Source organism: Silurus meridionalis, chromosome 15 (assembly GCF_014805685.1).
Source record: "Silurus meridionalis isolate SWU-2019-XX chromosome 15, ASM1480568v1, whole genome shotgun sequence".
In the NCBI taxonomy this organism is placed as follows: domain Eukaryota; kingdom Metazoa; phylum Chordata; class Actinopteri; order Siluriformes; family Siluridae; genus Silurus; species Silurus meridionalis.
The window spans coordinates 22343525-22367775 of NC_060898.1; the positions used below are offsets into that span (position 1 = coordinate 22343525).

Here is a 24251-nt window from a genome sequence, read left to right on the forward strand (position 1 = left end):
AAGCTGAAGGTTCTTACCTCTGGAGGCTCAGGGCTCTTGACGGGGCTCGATGGATTACTGAAGACCGAGGAGGACTGGCCGTTGATGCTCTAAACAAGAGAAGAACACACACGGTGTAATAACAGCTTGTAATGCGACACATGATGCCACTGATCTAAACACTGCCTGAGTTTCAGTTGTGCTTTTCTTTATCTCCTAAATTTGCCCACAGTGAGTCCAACACACACTCACACACTCGTCACACACACCACCACATACACTATATATCCAAAAGTTTGTGGACACCTCATCTCATTCCACATTTAGTGCCTATTTACTGTTAGAATAAGCTTCACTGTTCTGGGAAGATGTTCCACTAGATTTTGTGGAGATGGAGATGAGAAGGTGAGAAGGTCTGGGATGCAGTCAGCGTTCACATTCATCCCAAAGGTGTTCAGTACGTTTTGGAGCTCTATATCAGGAGACCTTCCACTCCAACCCATATCTTCAGGAACAGGTTTGGGTCTCCTAGTTCAAGTGGAGGGAATATGTCATGCTGGTAAGAGCTTGGTGAAACATCAGAACATCTGGCTGGAAAAGTCTGGGGTCCCAATACTTTTGGTCACACAGTCTGGAGCTTATCTGCTTATGAAGTAAACCTTTTTTTTTTTGTATATTATGCTCAGATCTTGGTGTAAGTTTGGGTTTGTTGGTACTGACAGGGTTTTGTGAAGCCCTCAGGGAGATCAAGAGCCAACATGCAAACATCCATCAAAACTACAGTCCTGAATTCCTTCTTTTTATTAGCGAGACTCGCAGAATCGACGCTTTTCATGTGAAAAGCTTCAGGGAGAACGTCGAGAATGTGTCGAGCTCCGTAGCAAAAGGTTTTAGCAAAAACATGAGACTTCATGAGCTCCTCGAGCGTGAGAACACCGAACCTGAAATATTGCTATATGACGTTTTCAGCCATATGTAGTTCTTCATCAAACTTTTGGAGGCACACAATTTGTATCTTTGGATGGAGTAGTATGAAATTCTCAAATAGCATGTCCTCAGCCTCCAGGACCTCCAGATAACACATGACGTCATTATAACGTTATTAGGAACAAAATTGTGGATATTTTGTTGCATCATTTACCAAAGGGTTTTGATTTTGTAGACAAAAAAAAAAAAAAAACACCTGCAGGGTGGCACGAGGCAGGTTGAAAAGAAAACACCCTTATAGCCACGCCCACAATAAACCATTAACTCATTAATGTGGTTAACCCATTAGGGCCATGCTGACAAGTTGTGACGTCACTAAGACCTGTCTAACCATTAGAAGTGTTATTTAATTCCCAGAAAGTGACCATCTGGATAAACATCTGGAGCTGTGGATGGATTAATGCAGGTGCTTATTAGGAACACCTCCATCATCAATTATCCCGAGGGGGTTATTTAGGTGTAACCGGTTTAAACCAGCTGATACTTAAAAAAAAAAAAAGAAGAAGAACTCACGATTTGCTGGACGCTGTCGGATTCGTCCAGGCTGATGCGCTGGACGTTTTGGATGTTCTGGACGCTTTGGAGGTTCTGGACGCTCTGGAGGTTCTGGACGCTCTGGAGATTCTGCAGGTAGACCGGGGTTAACATCTGGGGCGCCTGGTTGACCACGACGTAGGATTCGTTGGCGCGCTGCATGGGCATGGGCATGAGGTATCGCACGTTCCCGTGGAGCGCGGTTCCGTCCACGGCGCCGTTGACGTACTGCACGGAGGAGAAGCCGCCCGGCGCGACGCCGACAGCGCGCAGGGTCGCGGTGCCACCGCCGATACCGCTGATACCGCCGAGCTGGCCCGCCGACAGCAGCGTCGCCGAGCCCGGTTCCGAAGAAACGCTCATGGTCCGGTAGGTACAGTGCGCCGACGGAAGCGTCATTTCGTTTGTTTTTTCCTTTTTTGTTTGTTTGCGGTTTAAAATGTCACGAGCGCGTCACGGACTCGAAGCTCGCGAAAATGAAAGCGACCGCCACGACTTCCAGAAGTCCAAAAGCAACTCGGAAGTTCCCTTTCAGGAGCGACGTAGTTACCAAGGGGCGGAGTCACCTGTATGGAACAGAGTTTCTTTTCCCCGCCCACCATCATTAACTCCGCCCAATGTGACACCTGATCGGGGGAGGAGCTCACAGGTGCGAGTCATTTCCTGATCCGAGACCTTTTGAACCATTCAAACCCAAACACACACACACACACACACACACAGTGGCCACATCACCACCGAACACCTGCTCATTCATGCGCTCCTCCAGCCATGTTGAAAACACCTGGTCCTATTTTTCTTCAATACAAATCCTCACCTGTCTATTTTTAGTGATTTCTTATCTTCTGGGCAGACGAACTATATTTCAAAGTGGTCTTCTGTTTATGAAGCCCATCCTAATCATGTCCTGAGACGCTTTTCTGCTCAACATGGTTGTATTGAGTTCCAATGACGTTCCTTAAAACTCGGAACATTCTGACTCTGACACACTGTCCTACACGAGATCTTCTGTAAGATTGGACCAGACCAGAAGCCTGTTCCTACCAGTTCTCCTTTTTGTGGAGAAACTTTGATACCCGATGCAGACCAGAAGACCTGTTGGATTAAAGATGCTCAGACCAAAACTTCTCCACATCACAGCCCTGGGTTTAGTCTGAGTAGATGTTTCATTGCTTGCCCATTTTTCCTGCTTTCAACACCTCAAGTTCAAGAATTGACTGTTTATTCAAATCCTATTCGCTCACTGTAATCATTTATTCACTAATTACTCGTTTATTCAGTTTCTCAAGTTCTCACATTTATTTCTAATTGAATTCAGGTTTTATGTTTTATATTTATTATATATTTACTTTTAACCTTAAACAGCTTCTTCCCCAAAGCAATCCACCTCATGAACATTGAGAGGGAGAGAGAGAGAGAGAGAGAGAGAGACAGCACAAAAGAAAAACAGATCATCAGGATTCAGGTTTTATTGTCAGGTGCACATTTATATCATACAAAGCAAAACCAGCCACAGAACTCGAGCTAAATGTTCACAGCGAAGTCAACAAAACAGAAAAGGGAAGATGATGGCGTGTTCACCGTGAGGAAGCGAACAATGAAATCAGTACGTGCTGGAGATCTCACCAGGACATGTGAGAAGACGTGGTGTTCTAAAGCAGCACGCTCTCCATGCAGGTTGAAATGATGGCTATCGTCCAGGATCCGATTAACATGCTCCCAAAAAAAAAAAAAAGGGGAAAATAATCCCTGAATATAACACACTAATCACAGGCTGAGCGATAAACTATAGTGTCAAAAGTATTGGGACACCCGACATTCCCCAGACATATGCGGTTCTTCCTCAAACGTTTGGAGTCGACACAATTGTATCGGACGTCTTTGGATGCTGTAACACGAAATCTTGTCTTCAACTTGAACTAGTAGACCCAAACGTGCTCCAGCATAGCACAAATCCAACACCATGGACATATGCTCTGCACGGGTTGGAGTGGAAGATCTAGTAGAGCACTCCAACCCTATTGAAAACCTTTGGGATGAATGTGAGTGCTTATTAGTACCTGATTTTACTTTGTACTTTGAGATTTCATTATAGAATGAATGAATCTCGCACGAATCGCCACAAAAATGTAGTGGAACATCTTCCCAGAAGAGTGGAGGTTATTATAAAGTAAATGTGGAATGGGACGTACAAAAACACCATACGACTCTAAGTCAGGTGTCCACTTGAGCAACTTTTGGCCGCATAGTATATCAATACATGGCAACAGAAATAAGTTCAAGTTTGCATCAACATAATCTTTTTTTTTTTTTTACAGATTTATCAAACACACCATGATGCTAGATTAAAAGCAAACTGTTCAGAAAATAAAACATTTTAAAAGAAAAACAAAGAACAAATAAAAAATAAATAAGAAGCTGCCTAGTAAACTAGTGAAAAGATTACTGGCACGCGAGTCTTGGTCTTTTGCCGTTTATGTAAGTGACCAGGTTTTACATCAGGTGACCTTTTCGAGGACAAACTGAACATCATTGAGGGAAACAGAACCAGATAACTGGAGCTGAGATCAAGTTTGTCTCCTGTCGGATTTACACTCGTACGTGGAACGCTGCTCACGCTGCAGTCATCCCATCAGCCAATCACGACGCAGCAGCAAAAATGAATAGAACTCGACTCTCTATTGAGATTAAAGCCAAGAATTCAGTAGAGAACCACCAGACAAAAATGTATACCATTGTGTTGGATTTTTACTGCTGGATTTTACATTTACGGCATTTGGTAGACGCCCTTTTACTGGGCGACATACGTTTATCTCATTTATACAACTGAACAGCTATAGGGTTAAGGGCCTTGCTTTAGGGGCCCAAGAGTGGCAGCTTGGTGTGGCTGGAATTTGAACTTGCCACCTTCGGATCCAATGCGGATCCCATAACATTTCATCCAAGCACAACACTGTAGGCAAAATGGTGCAGAAAACAAAAAACATCCAGTTCTATGAATAAGAGAGAGGACAGAGATGTACTGCTTCAGATGGCTTCAAAATGACATGAAGGTGATCTCCACACTTTATAACTGTGGAAAGCATCTCCAATTGGAGCCATCTAAAGCAGTACAACATTTCTGTCTGTTCTCTGGCTTCTCTCTCATTCTAATGTAACTGGATGTTTTTTGTTTTCTGCACCACTTCGCCTGCAGTGTTGCACTGGAATAAAAATCCAATTAAATAATTTTTTTAATTATTATCATTATTCTAAGCACCGTGCTGCTCTCACATGACTTCCTGATCTATACAACAGCGTAGATGTGCACGTGTAGAGGTGTTCAAATGGCCCGGGGATTTGATTACGACGTTTGCGAACAGGCGTGAGGAGAAATTAGTACCAAAAAGCTCTCATGCAATTCTTTTTTTTTTTTTTTTTAAACAAACAAACGAACGAATATGTGCGTGTTTCTTATGAATGACAGGCAGGCAAAACAAAGCATGAGAAAGATTGTACAGGCATACAAACGCAAAAAAAAAAATAATAATAATAAAAAAATAACAAATAAAACAGCTTATATCCTCAATAATAATAATAATAATAATAATAATAATAATAATAATAATATTGACTGTCTGGGTCAAATTTAAAACATTTCAGATAAAAAAATTTTTTTAAATGAAACTCAAGAAAACAAAAATAAAGCTGTTGATGTAACAGTACCAAAGTGTCACATTTCTTTCTGGTTTAAAAGAAAGAAAAACTGAAAAGAGAAAGAAAGAAGCTGATCTAATACTTACTAATGTACAGCAGCATAATGTACAGTTCATCACACCTACACCAAATATGATACAATTCCATACGTGCTTGTATACAAACAGCTGTACACACACACACACACACACACACACACACACACACACACACACACACACACACACACACAGAGCATAAAGGACAGAAGTGCTTGCGGTTCTGTGTGTGTTCTAGACCTCGTCTTACTGCGGTTCGGGCCGAGGGAGCGCTATTTGGCAACAAACAAGAAAAGAAACAACAACAAAAAACGAGTGCTGGGTCTATTTTTTTTTTTCCTTAAACAAAAAAATTCACGCTCGACATTGAGAGTAAGGTTGAGAGCAGGCTCGGCCGCTGAGCCGCGATCCGAACGCCACGTGAAGGTGCTCCGAGAACGCTCGTCCACATGCTCTGACGTCTACAGCGTCCCTCACAGGCGAGCTGAAGCACGGAACGATGTTCCCGTCAGTTGTGCTGACCGAAAGGATTAGCTGCCAGGATCGATAAAGCAAGGCTTCATGGTTTAAAAAAAACTCAGACGATTTAAAGAAATAACAATAATAATAATGGGACACACACACACACACACACACACACACACACACACACACACACACACACACCTTTAAATATCAGTGAGAACATTACATGGAGCGATTGTGAATAAAAGGATGAAGGCAGAAAGGGATGCTCGCTCACTTCCTGCGCCGCCCGCACACGTACGCGCACACACACACACACACACACACACACACACACACACTTTCAGCCAGTGGAGTGTTGTGCTGTCGGTGGTTCAGTTATAACGGAAACTTCTTCAGCTGCTCGTAGGTGATGAAGAACTGGAGAGTCTCAGTCAAGGATTTGATACAATTCATTATTTACTCCTGTTACAGATTCAATATTCACACACACACACACACACACACACACACACACACACGTGTCAGACACACATACAGACAGAGAAACACACACAGACAGACAGACACATGCATGCACTCAGACAGACACACATACAGATGGAGACACTCAGTGTGCAAACAGACAGACACACACTCAAAGACATGCATACACACTCCCAAAGGCACGTGCACACACAAAGCACGTAAATCACACGACTGAAACCAGTGAGTGCGCTAACTGCTGACTAACGGTGACTACACAATCATGATCTCTGTGCTCCTGTAAAACATTGTAATTATCTCTACACCCTTCTGTCCTGCACATTCTAACCCAATCTCCTCCAAGTTCCAACAAAGCCGGCCATCCTGAGCACACCCACACGCACACGCACACACACGCACACGCACACACACACAAGCTTCTGATTTAACAAACCCAACTTTACATAGTGTTTCTATTTATAAACCACGTCAACTGCTGCTTCCTGCCAAGTTAAAGCGCTAATGCAAATACTGCTGCAGGGGTCATTAAGCAGCAACAACACACACACACACACACACACACACACACACACACACACGTTCAGCACAGAACACCACATTTACTGTATACTGACCTCTAGTGGACAGTCCAGGTAAAAACTAAACCAAATCACAAAATTAATTAATTAATTAATGTTTAATTAATTAATCAATTAATCAATTAATTAAATAAAGAAAATCTCAATAATATAACTGCATGCATCTGTTTAGCCAAAAGTATTGGGACACGCCATGTGTGGTTATTTCTCAAACTGTTCCCACAAATTTGAAAACTCGCAATTGCATATGACGCCTCAGGGTGCGAGAGCATGAAATTGTATTATATTTATAACGAAAAATTGGGTCTTAATATAAAAAGCGATGCTCAAAAAGAAGCACTTAATATAAGTTACGATCAGGTGTCTGTCCTGTCTAAGTAAACTTGTGCCCACACGTTATACTTTTGGATGTAAGTACAGAATTTACTATTAGCAGTTTAAAGGATACAATGATGTTCCAGGGTCCGAGACGCAGCCAGTTGGGCCAGAATCCCTTGTACAGAGCGAAGAATCCTTCGTTCCTCCACGTCTGCATCAGTCCGTCCAGCGTGCCTTTATAGAGCAGGTTCCCAGACAGTACGCGCTGGTTCATCATCCGCGTCCTCACCACATCCACGGGGTTGGAAGCAAGCGCTCCGGCCAGACCACAAGCAAAGCTGGAACTGCAGACATTAAAACCAGGAGGAAATCACCAGCAAAATCAGAACACGCCAAGCTCTGAGCTTTCTGACTGTAGAGGGTGACGGCCAATAGGGGGCGATAAATATATTTGTTTATGTATAAAATACACTGTGCAGATTGTACACAGTCATATAAATCTTTCAATGATAGATAATGTTTATTTTTATATTTAATACAATATTGTTGTCAGCTGAAATTCAAAACCAAAATGTGAACATGGCAAAAATAAAAACTTTTTTCTCTGGAAACCTGACACCTGCTACTGATTTCCTCTTTCTTGAACCACAGTGTTCTCTAAAATGGCCAAAATCTTCCTGCTCAGGAAATAATCTGAGAGAATCATGTGACTGTGATGTAATGATGATGTGATGTGAGAGAGATTGTGAGTATAATGGTGAGGGTGATTATGAAGGTGAGGGTTGATAATAATGAGGATGGTGATGGTGAGGTAATGGTGAGGCTGAAGGTGAGGATAATGGTAAGGGTGAGTATAAAGGTGAGGGTTGATGATGAGGAGGATGGTGATGGTGAGGCTGAAGGCGAGGATTATAGTGAGGGTGAGTATGAAATTGAGGGTTGATGATAATGAGGATGTGATGGTGAGGTAATGGTGAGGCTGCAGGTGAGGATAATGGTGAGTGTGATTATGAAGGTGAGGGTTGATAATGAGGATGGTGAGGTTATGGTCAGGCTGAAGGCGAGGATAATAGTGAGGGTGATTATGAAGGTGAGGGTTGATAATGAGGATGTGATGGTGAGGTAATGGTGAGGCTGAAGGTGAGGATAATGTTGAGTGTGATTATGAAGGTGAGGGTTGATGATAAGGAGGATGGTGAGGTAATGGTGAGGCTGATGGTGAGTATAATGGTGAAGGTAATTATGAAGGTGAGTGTTGATGATAATGAGGATGTGATGGTGAGGTAATGGTGAGGCTGAAGGTGAGGATAATGGTGAGTGTGATTATGAAGGTGAGGTTGATGATAAGGAGGATGGTGAGGCTTAAGGTGAGGATAATGGTGAGTGTGATTATGAAGGTGAGGGTTGATGATAAGGAGGATGGTGAGGTAATGGTGAGGCTGCAGGTGAGGATAATGGTAAGGGTGAGTATAAAGGTGAGGGTTGATAATGAGGATGTGATGGTGAGGCTGATGGTGAGGATAATGGTGAGGTGATTATGAAGGTGAGGGTTGATGAGGATGGTGAGGCTGAAGGCGAGGATAATAGTGAGGGTGATTATGAAGGTGAGGGTTGATAATGAGGATGTGATGGTGAGGTAATGGTGAGGCTGAAGGTGAGGATAATGTTGAGTGTGATTATGAAGGTGAGGGTTGATGATAAGGAGGATGGTGAGGTAATGGTGAGGCTGATGGTGAGTATAATGGTGAAGGTAATTATGAAGGTGAGTGTTGATGATAATGAGGATGTGATGGTGAGGTAATGGTGAGGCTGAAGGTGAGGATAATGGTGAGTGTGATTATGAAGGTGAGGTTGATGATAAGGAGGATGGTGAGGCTTAAGGTGAGGATAATGGTGAGTGTGATTATGAAGGTGAGGGTTGATGATAAGGAGGATGGTGAGGTAATGGTGAGGCTGATGGTGAGGATAATGGTAAGGGTGAGTATAAAGGTGAGGGTTGATAATGAGGATGTGATGGTGAGGCTGATGGTGAGGATAATGGTGAGGTGATTATGAAGGTGAGGGTTGATGAGGATGGTGAGGCTTAAGGTGAGGATAATAGTGAGGGTGATTATGAAGGTGAGGGTTGATAATGAGGATGTGATGGTGAGGTAATGGTGAGGCTGAAGGTGAGGATAATGTTGAGTGTGATTATGAAGGTGAGGGTTGATGATAAGGAGGATGGTGAGGTAATGGTGAGGCTGATGGTGAGTATAATGGTGAAGGTGATTATGAAGGTGAGTGTTGATGATAATGAGGATGTGATGGTGAGGCTGAAGGTGAGTATAATGGTGAGTGTGATTATGAAGGTGAGGGTTGATGATAATGAGGATGTGATGGTGAGGTAATGGTGAGGCTGAAGGTGAGTATAATGGTGAGTGTGATTATGAAGGTGAGGGTTGATGATAATGAGGATGTGATGGTGAGGTAATGGTGAGGGTGATTATGAAGGTGAGGGTTTATTAAGGCGGTTTAAACGCTACTCACATGAAATGAGTCAGAACCGTGTCTCCCATCAGGCCAGAAGTAATCAGGTGTTTCTTGGTGATGTCGTAGACCGGCAGCTCGACACCCACCACAATAGCGGCTCTCTGCGCTGTAGGAATGACGCCCTGAAACACACCAATCAGCAGAGACATCAGGACTTACACTGCTACAACGCCACACACGGCACCGCTCTGAGATCAGGATCTGATCCTGTATTGTCTCCACTTCCTGTTTTCGCTTCCTCACCCTCCAGAGTCCTCGTGTGCCCTCAGTCTGGTAGATGTTGATGAAGTTGGCCATCATGCTGCCCTGCAGCAGACTGCCCTGAGCCTGCATGCGAATCTGCACACGGAGAAAATACAGAGTCAATCTTCTACATAAAATCTCCATAATGTCTAATATTCACAAATGGACATAACCTAGAGCTCATACACTAAAAGCACAAAAGTATTGGGACACCTGACTTTTCCAGACATAGGTGTTCTTCTCCAAACTGCTCTCACAAAGTCAGAGGAACACGATCATATAGGAAGCTGGATGTGAGAGCATGAAATTTTTCCAAACCTGTTCCAGCATGACAATGCCAATAAGCACAAAGCCAGCTCCATGAAGTTCTGCTTTCCTTGGGTTGGAGTGGAAGATCTCCAGCTATAAAGCTACTGAACAAGTTTGGGATGTTTGTAAACGATGATGCACCCCAGGCCTCAACACCTCTCCTTCAACACCTGACTTTACTAAGACACAGTCTTGTGGCTGAATGAATCTCCACAAATCTTTACAAAATTTAGTAGAACATCTTCCCTTTTTAAAATAAACCGATAAGATCTCTCTCCACGTCTTACCTTCAGCACGTCCGTGGGGTTTGCTAAAGACGAGGACAGCACTCCCGAGACAACGCCGCAGAACACGTTGATGACCATCGTCTCATCTGTGAGCAGAAACAAACGCTTCAGATGTACGAATACAACAAACGCTTCAGATGTACGAATACAACAAACGCTTCAGATGTACGAAGAAAAAAAAAAAAAACGTTGTCTGATTGAATACAGGTCGCTCCAATAATATTGGCACCCTTGGTCAAGATTATATCAGTGATGATTATGAGATCATAATAATGTGATCAAGTAGCTGGTCCCTTCACATGGCGTAATTATTGGCGCCCCTGCACTTTGTGCATGCAACTTTTCTTTATATATAATTATCAGTAAATGCGCTATACTTACTTTACATTTAAAAAGTGACCATAATTTGTGAGCGATATTTGATACGTAGATCAATTTCTCGTCGCTAAACTGTTTCTCGAGCGCGTTCTCTCAGCACCGATGCTGCTACGTGAATATGACGCGTCGCAACACTACGGAGACCGAGGCGTGTCCTGAGAGTCCCATAGAATACAGATTAACATGGCAGAGGCAGAGCTGCATCTTTCTGCACACACAACAGGAAAAGAATAAATTGAATCACATTGTGATAAATCGAATTGAAATTGGATAATAGGGGTGAATCGTATCGGTAGCTGCTTCATGTGTATCATTAATGTATCGTAGGCTGTGCATCGAGATGCAAATCGCATCGGCCTCAGTTATGGAGATGCAACCGTACCACTCCACTGCCCTCCCTCTCATTCCTCTGAAAAATAACTCAACATACAGTCATTATTGTCTAAATAACTGCCATCTAAATTGAGTATAACTAAAGTACCGAAGTAACACAATTAAATGGTTTAACAGTAATTTGGGAAGCACTGCCACCTACAGGTGAATTTTTAAACAGCAGCAAATGAAATACCGAATTCAACAAAATTTTAATCGATTACCATTTAAAATAACACATACCAGTATTTTTCTAGTACCGGTATACTACACATCCCTAAATCCATACATTTTATTTTATATATATTCCTGTGTGGACCAGGACGTCACTACCGACCCACTCAGGGCTCCTGATCCCTCAGCTGGAATTCCCCATTGTAAAAAAGAAACAGGAACATGCTCATCAGCCCTGAATCTGATCTTGTTTGCCAAGTTAAGCAGAAGCAGATCTAAAAGGCGCCTGGCTGCAGACGTTCTGAAAGCAGAAAGCTCTTGTTTGTATGGCGTGTTAGTGACGGCGGGCGCACAGGGTCGTGACGTCAGACTTAAAGGGCGAGGATGTGACAGTTATGATGAAGATGTTGAGAAGCAATACGGTTTGAGGTTCAAACTAAATATTGACTCCATGCTAACTTTGTATTTAAATCCATGTGTTAGGAACATCTGCACGGGGGCAGATGTGGTCTAATCAGGGAAAAAAAAGAAAATTATTGTCAGCCATAGTTTTTTTTTTTTTTAGTTTGATCTTCAAAATGCATTATTTCTGCTTAATTATTATTTAATGTATTATAATATTATTATTACCACCACTATTTTTTTCCCCACGTATTTTCAATCCGCACTTTTTTTGTTTAAGGAAAAGAGCACTGTTCTACCACTAGAGGGCAAAAGAGAGCAACAAACTCAAAGACAAGCTCTAGCTACTGTATTTTTATTTTTTTATTTTTTTATCTATGGTATACGCCAATATCCAGAGCGACTTACAATCATGTCATTCATACAACTGAGCAGTTCAGGGTTGAGTCCCCTGTATGATAACCATTAGAAGTGTTATCCTGTTTTGCTGATTGAATGAGCCGCAGAGACGCACGTTTCCGGACTCACCTTCTGGACGGCTCACGAATAACTTCTTCAGCGTGTTGTACGTCCCGATCTTTATCGTCCCATACGAGGCTTGCCGTAGAAGCGCAGGCGAAATCCTTCGACACAGAAAACCCACATTAAATGACTCGACTACATTTCAAAGTCAAATATTTGACTTTTTACTCAACTACATTTTGTGAAATCGGTCGTTCCTTTTTATTAACGAGGATTAAAACGTAACTGGTGAAACACGCAGCGAGTCACCAATCAGGACCGAGCTCACGCTCTGTTTTAAACTCGTTCTGATCGGCGCTTGGTGCATCTACTGATCACCAACATACAGTTCAGCATCAGTTCAACATCAAGCAGAACATTTCGAGAGGAATAAATAATGAAGAAACTCCAGACTCGAACTCGTCCTACCGCAAGTGACATTTTAAAATTCTGTTCCCTTTAACAGAGTGAAATCCGAGAGCAGGGTTCGAATTCAGCACAAAGGCTGCGGGTCATGAGTGGGAGGGGCTTACTTTCTTTCTGCTGTCAATCAAAGAGCCGCTAGCCAATCATGCGCACCGGGTGAGCTCAAATGTCGGCAGAAGGTAATGCGCTTTCCTTCGGCATTTGGATTGAAAATGATTTCATCCTACTCGGGGTCTAAAGATAAAGTCCGTATCCTGGGACTTCATTAATCGCTGCAGCTTGACTGTGAAAGTGAGACGTGAAAGCGATACCTGCTCCGTGTGCTTTAAGGAGCTGAATAAGAGTCTGGACCAGTTGGAACTCAGACACTCGACATCAGCAAATCATTTCAGAAAAAATCCCGACACGCGAGCCGGCTTGTACGACGTCGTCTGGCAACATGGCCGCCGTGTTCCTGTACTGTAAGCACGCTGTTCTTGCCAGATCTGAACACCATGTGGTTTTAGCATCATCTATTTTTAAATAATTGCAGCTTGGGTGATTGATATGATACGTGGCTCGGGGCATAGCAGCGGAGGAACCGGGAACATGATAAATATATTTATAATGAATCACAGCTTGCGCAATGCAGGCGTACGTTTGGTGCTGGATTTTCTCTGAAAAGTTTGTCACAGCCGTCAAACTCGAAATCCCAGAATTCAAAGCAGCTGCAACCACACTGTTTTGCATTCAAGACGAGATACAAGACCATAGAAATGAACTGAAGCGTTCGAGGGCGGATCTGTTGAAACATACAGCAGGACCGAATTACAGGTAACGCAAAAAACCGGTCTCCCCCCCCAGGGCACAATGAAAAAAAAACAACACAATAAACCCCAAACAGGTTCATACGTCTTTCTTCATTTCTATTATCTGAAACAATTTAAAAGCATCTGGAAACTAAAACCTGCTCGAGCCTCATACAAGATCTTGTTCTCACCCAGAATACAAAGCTCGGACTCCTTCTTCTTGCCCGATCCTGAGCAAAGCGTGGAACATGCCTCTGTAGCGGACCTCCATGCACTGAGACTGGCCTTGGACCTGCAGACGCGTTTTGGTCAAATCGATAGGGAAGGTACCTGGAATACAAAATGTCGAGATTTCAGATATAATTATAGGTCACTTACAATGACAGACATTCCTGCAGTGAGGAGTCGTTCATGAACGAGTCGCTCTTTTCGAACGAGTCTTTAATGTGACTCAGAAGAACGAGTCGTCTATAATAGCGTTTCATCTGTCGACTCTTCTAGTCTGAATCGTTCGTCGATTTATCACGTGACGATACGCAATGTCTGAATCTTGACATTATTCTTACAATAATTATGGGAGATCACGTGAGAAAAAAAACTAACAATCAGACCAGAAGATATGAGAGGTGAAGCTTCACATTTTGTTAATCATAATTTGTCCTTAGCTGCATTGAAAATGAAGCTGCTTATTAAAAATCTAAAATTTTCTATTATTTCTGATCAAAGGAAACGAAATTAACTCAAACATTCCTTCACATTCTGATGAACGAGATTCAAAGAACCAATTCACTAAAATAATCCGATTTTTCCATCATTACATTCCAGTACAAGCATTTAGGAATCAGGAACACTGGGATCACAAAGTGGGAGGGGCCTAATCTTTCTCCAGCCAATCATTGAGGTATTTGCACTTGTGTATGTAGAAGAGGGCTGACACTACAAAATGAATAAAGAAGAACCCTTGGAACTATGACGGTTCAAGCAATCAGAAAGACAAGGTGTGAACCGAGTCTTGCGTCATCTCAAAATCACATCAACATCTCCAAGCACTTGGGAGAGCCTGGAAGATCTGACGTTATCGAGGTGACGCTTGTGCATTTCAAAGGACAGAATGTCCTGAGCACACGTGCAATAGAAAACACGCAGAAGCAGAAGCTGGGTTGAAACCTGAGCATCGCTTTTGCATGACATTTGCACACATGAGACATCCAGATGTTCTAAATGGATTTCAAAGCTGATTTGGCACGACGGCATTAATCATGAAGTCATCACAATTATCATCATCATCCTCATCAGAATGGGAGAAAGGAGGCTGGAAATGATCGAGCTCACCGAATTCTGCGACGATCGATGCCATTCCTCCGTACACAAACGGCTTCCAGTTCAGGTTGGCCATTTCCGTGGAGGTTCCTTCAGCTTGGTGGAGGCCCACTAAAAACAAGAAGAAGCCAAAGGAGTTCAGAACAAGCTGCTTAAATGGTACATCGTGAAACATCCTAGCACCGGTGAGAAATCCGTGCAGTGCAGTGTGGTGTGGTGCAGATCCGAGGAAACGTGCACCGGGAAAAAAAAAAACCGCATTACATATTCTTGACAGCGACATGGCAAACCCGCTGCACGCTGATTGGCTGATTAAACTGTCAATCACCAATTGCGGACACCTGATTCGTCGGAATAACCTCGGCTCCCACCCACATCTCTTATATACCATGCTCTGATTGACAGCGCTCAGTTAACGCCGCTTCCTCAAAAAAAAAAATATATATAATAATTATATCACACCGAAATACAAAACTAACCAAAAAAAATCGTAATTACTTTGAATTTTGGGTCACTTTTAAACCAAAACAACCCAACTAGCATGCTAGCAACCATACCGGTGCATGGATGTGACCGCCTAGCTTTGCCACGCTAAACCGCCTCGCGCCATTAAAGTGCATTTTTTGCATAAATTTTTTTTTTTTACCTTATATGAAGTTATAAATAACTCTCGGTTCTTTTACACCGGACTTCCATTGCATATAAAAACGTGAAATAAAAGTAACAGGGGCGGAAAAAAAAAACTTCGCGAGATCAACACTTAGTTTTCATTTTCCAACAAATCAGAAGAGAACCGGAAGTGCGGTTTAGCGGAAGTCCAGCCCACTTTTCTAGAGTGACGTAACATCAAAGTCACCCTGACCCCTTTGATACAGAATCCCAAAACAGGGCCCTGGGGGTCAAAGAGGAAACATGGAGACCAGAGAAGGCAAAAAATACACACATCCTTCACTCATGTAGAAGTTCAGACACTGTTTTAAAAGACTCTGGTAAAAGTTCTGCACTTTTTTACTCAAGTTAAAGTAAAAAAGTTTGGGCTCTGACATGTTCTTTAGTAAAAAGTAGTGATTATTACTACCTGTTTTAGTGTCACGCTGGTAACTGAACCTCACATCATATTAATATATTAATACAAACACATTTCAATTGTTCTCTAATGAATGTATTCAGGCTGAAGATCCACCATATAGAACACAAGCAGAGAGACGATGATGGTGATCAGGAACGTCTCTGTTCTCAGTCATGTTCTCATCACTGACTCCCTCTGTCTCATCCACATTAACCCCAGATTAAAGACCCCATAAACCCCAATTAAAGACGCACAAAATAAACTCGATATGCTAGGGCAAAAAAATGTATTAACACACACACACACACACACACACACACACACACACACACACACACACACATATATATATATATATATATATATATATATATATATATATATATATATATATATATATATATATATTTATTAATAATATATATTAAATATTTAATTGTTTTTGTCATATAATACTACTAATAATAATGTGATTTCCTTTATTATTAGCTAATTTTATTAATTTTATTTAATTAAATGATTCCATTTCTCAGCTCAGTGTAAAATCTGACAGCTATTAAAATAATTAATGATGGAAACTAAGCTCAGATTACTGTGTATGTGTGTAGGTGTGTTCTCCGGTTCTCTGGTTTCCTCCAGTTAAAATATGAACCACTCCCAGTTTGAGGTTAAATGTGTGTGTGTGTGTGTGTGTGTGTGTGTGTGTGTTCATGGTGCTCTGAGTTAGACAAGCATCTCACCCAGTGTGTATCCTGTATCCTGGGATAGACTCCGGATTCTCTGTGACCCTGCCCTGAACAGTGCAATGATTCAAGGACTCCAAAAATGGGAAAAGTACCGAATTTGGGTATAAAAAGCAATGTGTTGCTTCGATATAAATATAGGTATAGTTATAGATCTTCATGCGACACTTATCTGACATCTGTTTTACTCCTGCTTGACATTTCGTACAGTGGATTTCAATACGATTGGAAATTAATTGATTGTACATCATCATTACTTCATATATAACTTTGATTTCTGATAATTGTATTGTGAGTAATCGCAACCCAACAATTCCCCAGTGAGATCAATCAAGATTCTAATTCCGATTATTTTCCACAAATAGATTTCTTTTGTATTATATGAGATCATCATCAGATTGAGAATCAAAAATAGCTTCCAGAACAAATCGTGTTTTTGTATAATACAGAATAGGAAGAAAAAAAACGCATTTCATAGCAAATTTATTCCAATCAGACCATCAGATAGAATGTAAGAACAAAATACTTACACATGCGTTGTGTTTGCTTTTCATTAATTTCTCTTTAAACCTGATTTCACATCAGCCCAATAAATTATTAATATATTTCTTATTCAAAATATGGAAATATCTTCTGTTGTCTATGGGAAATGTCCTTTTCCTTCTTGAAGATTATTCTTAACCATTCTTGAAGTTGTTATGGTTATGAGAAATTTAAGATTTATAAGAGTCTGATTTTATATAATGAACTTTGAGTAATAGTTTGGGCACTGGTGGCTCCAAGGTTAAAGCTCTAGGTTACTAATCAGAAGGTTGGTGGATGTCACGCTCCATAACCGCCAAACTGAGACTTGAGCAAGGCATTTTACCACCTTTTGTCTCCAGGGGGCGCTGTACCATGGCTAACTCTGCAGTATGAGCCTTCATTTATAGAAAAATAAAAAAAAGCTGGGATATATGAAGAAAGAAATCTCTGTAGTGAAGGTGTATGTAAATAATTTCTACTTATAACATTTTTATTTTTTGGAAAATCAGGAGTCTTCATCCTGTTGAGTGGAACGTTGTGGAATAGAAAGGTCTGATAATGTACATCAGTACATCAGATTTGACTTGTGTGTTTGTTTTTTTACAGTAAGTCCATGCAGTAAGTGTTTAGTAAACCCCTCTTTATCAGCATGTGCAAAAAAAGTACACAATGCAAAAAATAAATGCAATCCAACTTGCACAAGGTCTGCAGCCTCACATCAGATAATGCTGGAAAACAGCAGCAACAGATGCCTTTAATCTCACAGCGCTGTACGGAGGAGCCTCAGGATTCGCTGGTAAACCTGCTGGACCACCGTCACCAGACTCCTTGTGCAAAGGAGAGAGAAAATACCAGATATTATTTCACGACCAAGAGAATCTATCTATCTATCTATCTATCTATCTATCTATCTATCTATCTATCTATCTATCTATCTATCTATCTATCTATCTATCTATCTATCTATCTATCTATATGCATATCTATCTATCTATCTATCTATCTATCTATCTATCTATCTATCTATCTATCTATCTATCTATCTATCTATATGCATATCTATCTATCTATCTATCTATCTATCTATCTATCTATCTATCTATCTATCTATCTATATGTATGCATATCTATCTATCTATCTATCTATCTATCTATCTATCTATCTATCTATCTATCTATCTATCTATCTATCTATCTATCTATCTGTATGCATATCTATCTATCTATCTATCTATCTATCTATCTATCTATCTATCTATCTATCTATCTGTATGCATATCTATCTATCTATCTATCTATCTATCTATCTATCTATCTATCTATCTATCTATCTATCTATCTATCTATCTATCTATCTATCTATCTATCTATATCATAGGGCTGTCAATCAATTAAAACATTTTTAAATCCACTAATCCACCAATCAACATGGACAAATATTGACGCTTTAAACCGAACTCAACACAGAGCATAAATATCCTTCTTAATGTTTTTAAATTATGATGTTGTTTTAAATGATGTAAATCATCAGGACCCCAAACCGAACTTTTGCTATGTTTCCACACGGACGGTTTTAATTGCCGGATGTGCGCATCATGGCGTGTTTCAGTGCTCGATTTGAGACTTCAACTTCAGAAAACAAATGTTTAGCGATTAAAAATGATTTTCGGTGGAGTTTTTGAAGGTTTTAATTCCAACTCTTTTATATTTAGTTTATTTATATTTATTTATAAAGATGGTCACAGAAACGCGCGCTGCGTTAATCTCACGTTAATGTAATAAGTGGCGTTGAAATGAATTTGCATCAATGCTTCAATTTTGACAGCCCAAATATATATATATATGTATATATACACACTTGTCTTTGGATGCTGTAGCATGAAATTATTGATTCACATAAACTAGGAGACCCAAACCTGTTCCAGCATGACAATCCCCCAGTACACAAAGAAAGCTCCATGAAGATCTGCTTTTCATGAGTTGGAGTGGAAGATCTACTGCTCAAGAGCTCTTAACTCTAATAAACTCTATTATTTTGGGATGGATTTTTCACACTAATGCACCCCAGGTCTCCTCACCTCACCTACATCAGTACATGACTCTACTCACACTCTTGTGGCCAAATGAATCTCTACAAATCTTCCCCAAAATCCTATGGAACATCTTCCCAGAAGAGTACCAGGTTTGATTTGTCACTTCCTCACAATCACAAATTGATCCCCAAAAATCAAACGGACACAAATAAAATCACGAACTTACCTCGTGCCCTGAGAAAGGCAAATATTCCTGTTCGATTGAAGGCAAAAGATGGAGGCTACACAATACACACAACACAGAATCATGGACAGAAGTCTCCTCTTTAAAGACATGTTCAGCTCAGCAGCCTGGAGAACCTCTTTATAATTAAGCAGTAAATCAAGACGTTTGAGAAGATTCCTGTTTTCAGAGCAGTTATAGATGTTCAGTGTACTGGTGCAGCTCATGGGGGAACACTGTGGCGTGTAAACAACTGTTTGGCAACGAGCAAAGAAGAAATAACTGCTGAGTAAGCGTCATTTTCAATAGCAATGAACAGTCTAGCAGAGATGGATTGTCCTCTGCCACATTGTCTGCTGGTGCAAGCCGAGCTTTATTGTCTACAAAACCCCTGTGGGATTTCACATTTCTGATCTGCACCGATTCCTGACTGGAGATTTTAGTGGGCGTGGCCTCAAACTAAATGAAGTCGATTTATCACACTATCCCTCTACTAATGCTACAGGCTGCTATCTAATGGACCCTGTAATGGAAAAGAGTCAAAAAGAAATCCATGGTTTGAGATCAGATCTACTTTTGATACAGTAAGAAAAGCAAACATCTATAATCAGTGTTGCTATCTAATTCATACATTATATTTCCAAAAGTATTGGGACACCCGACCTTTCCTGCCAGATTTGGTTCTTCTGCAAACTGTTACCACAAAACCGGAGACACACAATTGTACATGACGTCTTTAGACGGCGCTATAATAAAATTTTGCGTTCACTTGAAAACCCAAACCTGTTCCAGCATGGAATGGACAGCAGCAAAAAGTGAGTTCCTTGAAGATCTGCTTTACTGCTTTGGAGAAGAAGATCTTGAATGGCCTGCTTTATAGCTCTGATCTCATCCCTAATGAACACCTTTGGGATGAATGTGAACGCTGACTGCACCCCAGACCTCCTCACCTCACATTGTCTCAAAGCAGCTTTACAGAACTTTAGAATATATGATGGATATGTGCTTCTTTTTGAACATCCCATTCCACCCTTCCATTTACTGTTCTAATAATCTCCACTCTTCTGGTACGATGTTGGTGAGATTCCTTCAGATATAAGGGTGTTAGTAAGACTTTAGGTAGTGATGTAGGTGAGAAGGTGAGGAGGTCTGGGGGTGCAGTCAGCATTCACATCCATCCAAAAAAGTGTTTAATAGGGTTTAGAGCTCTATAGCTGGAGATTTTCCACTCCACCTCATGGAAAGCAGATCTTCATGGAGCTGGTTTTGTGCATGTGAACATTTCACGGTGCGTACAAAACGTCTGACACAACCGTGGTACGTGTTTGGGGAAGAATCACATATGGCTGGAAATTTCAGAATACTTTTGTGTATATAATGTATGTTTAAGAGGAAAATTCATGAGACACCTGACTCTAAAATCATTTAAAAATCAGTGAATTGTATTCATCCTACAGGCCTGGATGCAATGAATAGTTTTGGGCTGATTACATCTTAACCTCTTACAGATAATGACGCTGTTCAGCTGGAAATCTGTCCCCAAGTGCTTCCAACAACCTTTTCCCTCTTCCCCAGGACTCTGGATCCGTTTAAGATGCTTTTTTTTACACGCATTAATTACAGCTGAATCGATTATTTTTATAATCAGTGGTACTGATTAGATTACAGACCTGAGAGTTTTGTAGTGTTTGCAAATCAAACGATATAAAATGATATGTACAGAGTTGAAAATCGATTCATTGGGTTTGAGGGAATGTATTCTGTAATGTATTATTGTTAGTAACGCGATATTATGTTGAGTTTTGAAGTGAGATTTGAAATGGAAAAATAACAGCGTCGTTTGATTTCATCAGCTTTTTGCTTTTATTTCAAAACAGGGCATAGTTGATGGGAAAAAAAGCATCTTCAAGCAGGAAGTATGCACCAAAGAGATGGGACTTGGATGACAGCCAGACTGGACAAGGGTCGAACCAGTTAAACCGTGATAAAGAGGCGTCTACAAATCACATTCCAGCTCCTGACATATGACACTGTTTTTCCTGCTTCTGCCTGATCCGAGGCATCACTGTGGACCATGAGTGATGCGAAGTGAACGTGGAGCTTTCTGAGAAAAATACGACAAAGGCAATGATGGTCACAGAGACTGGGATTCTTTCACTGAGGGACGATTACATCGTGGAAGTGACTTCGCCTACTCTGGTCTTCACGACCCCTGCTCAGGAATCTGGAGATGGAGTCATAATCGGCTGGATCCTCAGTGTAGAATCCACTCTGATCATCTTTACCAACCTCCTGGTGGCCATCGCTTTGGTCTTGCTGATCCGTAAAGGAGGTAATCATAGCTGGAGCTTTGTCCTGAACCTGGCCATCGCTGATATCCTGGTGGGTCTGGCTATTACGGCCATCGCGAGCGATGCGGTTAAGGGAAGTGTGGTTTCGACACGTAAGGAAGTATGCTTGCTGCGCATGTCTTTCGTGATCACTCCCAGCGCCGCATCCATCTTTACCATGTTCTTCATCTCGCTGGATCGATATGTGGCCATTAAGGTACCACTACGCTACTCGCAACTCATGGGCACCAAGATGATCGCCGGCGTTTTGGCGAGTCTGTGGCTGCTGTCGGTGGTCGTAGGATTCCTGCCCAACGTGGTAAAGAACATGCAGGAGAATCACTATGACAGCGTGTGTACCTTCTTTTCCGTCATCAGCCCTAAGTGCATCATTATAGTCTTTTGTGCAACCTTCTTCCCCATCATGCTGGTCTTCATCTACTTCTATATGGACATCCTTAAAATTGCCTGGAGCCACCAGCGGCGCATCGAGCAAGCCATGCAAGTGAGGTCCCGCTGCGTCCTGCCGAGTCGTTACTGGGGACACGTTAAGGCGTTCAGGACAGTCACTGTCCTTGTGGGTTGCTTCACCCTCTGCTGGTGCCCTTTCTTCGTGGTCAGCGTGATACAGGTGCTCTGTCCACCATGCAAGCTGTACTGGTTTTTAGAAAACCACCTCTGGATGCTAGGACTCGCCAATTCCCTTATCAACCCCCTGGTTTACGCTTTCTGGCAGAGGGAGGTACGACAGCAACTTTGTGACATGTTCGCTTGCATTAAAGTCGGTCAGTGCTGCGTTAGAGGCAACACCGACCAGACGATGATCACTCAAACCAGAAACTCTTTGGACCCTGCGCTACCTGCTCAGGTCATTCTTAGGAAGCCTGCTCCGGTACCTCCTGCTGTGTCAACATGTCCAAACTAAGCTGTGTAACAAACAACTTTCAGTCCACCGCTCATAGGAAACGCTTAAGTGTTTTGAAATCGGCGACCGGAAAAGACCCGTATCTCGTAATGGATGTGGAGTCTTGAGAGTCTGCCTGTTTTACTCCTGCAGTGGAACAGATGGCTTTATTGACTCTTTGGCTCACTTTTTTTTATTAACTGAAATCAGAAGACCATAAGCGGTTATGTCTCAATTCCTGTTGTTTGCACTACCAATGTAAATCTGTTCGAGACGCCCATGTCGATTGATTCAAATGTTTGTATGTGGAGTTTTTATAAATACAGACATGTAAACCTTGTTTGTTTTTTTCTGATTCGTTGGGGAAATTGTTCCATATACAGAACGCGAGACCCAATTCGTTTTTTTTACTGCATTTACATTTTTATTCTAGTATCTTGGTAGATTCTGAAAAACAGAATAAAAGACCTTACCTGGTTCCTGTGGCACTTTTGGAATGTATCTTGCGAAGGTGCATGTGGTCCACCGTCAATTAATTAGCGTTTAGGTTTATTTTTATCACCAGAGAACTTCAGGTCCAATTATGTCCCTTTAAATCAGGGATCTAAAGTACGAAAATATTAAAAAGTCAAAATGGGATTTTTAAATTTATAAAATTAAAGAACAAATTTTTGGGGACTCCAGGTTTTTTTTTTTTTTACATTTCGACATTTTGTATAAATACCGACATGTAAACCTTGTTTTTTTGGGGGGTTATAGGGGAGATTTTCTATACACAGTACAATACACAAGACCCTTTTTTTCTTTCCTGTATACTTTTTATTTTAAGAATTTTTAGTACCTTGGTAGACTCTTGGTAGACTTTTCCTCGTGCACGTGGCAGCTTTGAATTGTATCTCGTAAAGGCGTATCTTTAGGTCCAATCACGTACCTTTAAATCAGGGGAATCCAACCTTTTATACAAATGTTATGAGAATACAGTGACTTTTAAGTTCATAAAATAAAAAAATAAAAAATAATAAACTTCATTACCACACACTGTTCCATGCAACACTGTTTGTCTGGCATCTTGATTATAATTTCACTGTTGTCTGCCATCACCAATATAATTATATATTTCATAATTTATAAATAATAAATATAATTGAGTGATTTGCCTTTGCTTTGATCTCTATTAATAAGAGAAATTTTAGTTTGAATGCCACCCTTTCTAATCAAATACAGATATATACAAAATATATAAAATAAAATTTCTAGATACATCTCTGGCGTTGTTTTAGAGGGCCGTTCCAAAATGTGAGAGGGCCCATGGGCTATAGATTGAGGACCCCTGTGCTAGACCCTTAATAAGACTTTTGTCTATTTCCTGTCAAAGAATATAAACAAACATTCACACTTTGTTTCATATATAGACAATTTAGAGTCACCAAAACACCTTCTGAAGCGTTTTGTGAGGAAAGAAGATCAGAAACGGGGGATCACAGCGCAAACCCACACGAACACTGGAGGTTATCATCAGGATGGAACTGGGGAACAAGGAATAGTTTAATCTGAAAATAAATCCGAATTCAGTTGCAAGCTAACAATAATATTTTCATCTTAGATTTTGTTAAA

At 41.1% G+C, this 24251-nt stretch overlaps 3 protein-coding genes across 6 annotated transcripts in view; 1 reads left to right on the forward strand and 2 right to left on the reverse strand.

The window, feature by feature from the left end:
* The window catches only part of pof1b (POF1B actin binding protein), a 24329-nt gene extending 22262 nt beyond the window's left edge, over positions 1-2067 (reverse strand). Inside the window, exons 1-2 of the mRNA XM_046867324.1 lie at positions 1480-2067; positions 18-89 (exon numbers count right to left, since the gene is read on the reverse strand). Coding sequence (XP_046723280.1) covers positions 18-89; positions 1480-1899 — 492 coding nt within the window. The 5' untranslated portion in view covers positions 1900-2067. The remainder of the gene's footprint in view (positions 1-17; positions 90-1479) is intronic.
* slc25a14 (solute carrier family 25 member 14) overlaps positions 1-15615 on the reverse strand; it is a 27946-nt gene extending 12331 nt beyond the window's left edge. Inside the window, exons 1-9 of one of the 4 annotated variants that reach the window (XR_006927951.1) lie at positions 14823-15070; positions 13682-13820; positions 12304-12398; positions 10450-10535; positions 9854-9949; positions 9608-9732; positions 7212-7425; positions 6007-6119; positions 2955-5900 (exon numbers count right to left, since the gene is read on the reverse strand). Coding sequence is in view for 2 of the 4 variants with exons in the window: in XM_046867325.1 (XP_046723281.1) it covers positions 6078-6119; positions 7212-7425; positions 9608-9732; positions 9854-9949; positions 10450-10535; positions 12304-12398; positions 13682-13820; positions 14823-14985 (960 nt within the window). In the remaining 2 variants the exon portion in view is untranslated. Of the gene's footprint in view, positions 1-2954; positions 6120-7211; positions 7426-9607; positions 9733-9853; positions 9950-10449; positions 10536-12303; positions 12399-13681; positions 13821-14822; positions 15071-15456 lie in introns of those variants that run through there. The other 3 variants (XM_046867326.1, XR_006927950.1, XM_046867325.1) reach the window with 3 other exon arrangements.
* Positions 15616-21299: 5684 nt separating this feature from the next.
* LOC124398141 (glucose-dependent insulinotropic receptor) lies at positions 21300-23571 on the forward strand. Its single transcript, XM_046868190.1, has one exon. The coding sequence runs from the start codon at positions 21531-21533 to the stop codon at positions 22656-22658; it is 1128 nt and encodes a 375-aa protein (XP_046724146.1). The 5' UTR covers positions 21300-21530; the 3' UTR covers positions 22659-23571.
* Positions 23572-24251: the final 680 nt, after the last annotated feature.

Excerpts from the sequence above, each read along its gene's own strand:
- LOC124398141 (XM_046868190.1), top strand. The coding sequence starts at position 21,531 with ATGATGGTCACAGAGACTGGGATTCTTTCACTGAGGGACGATTACATC.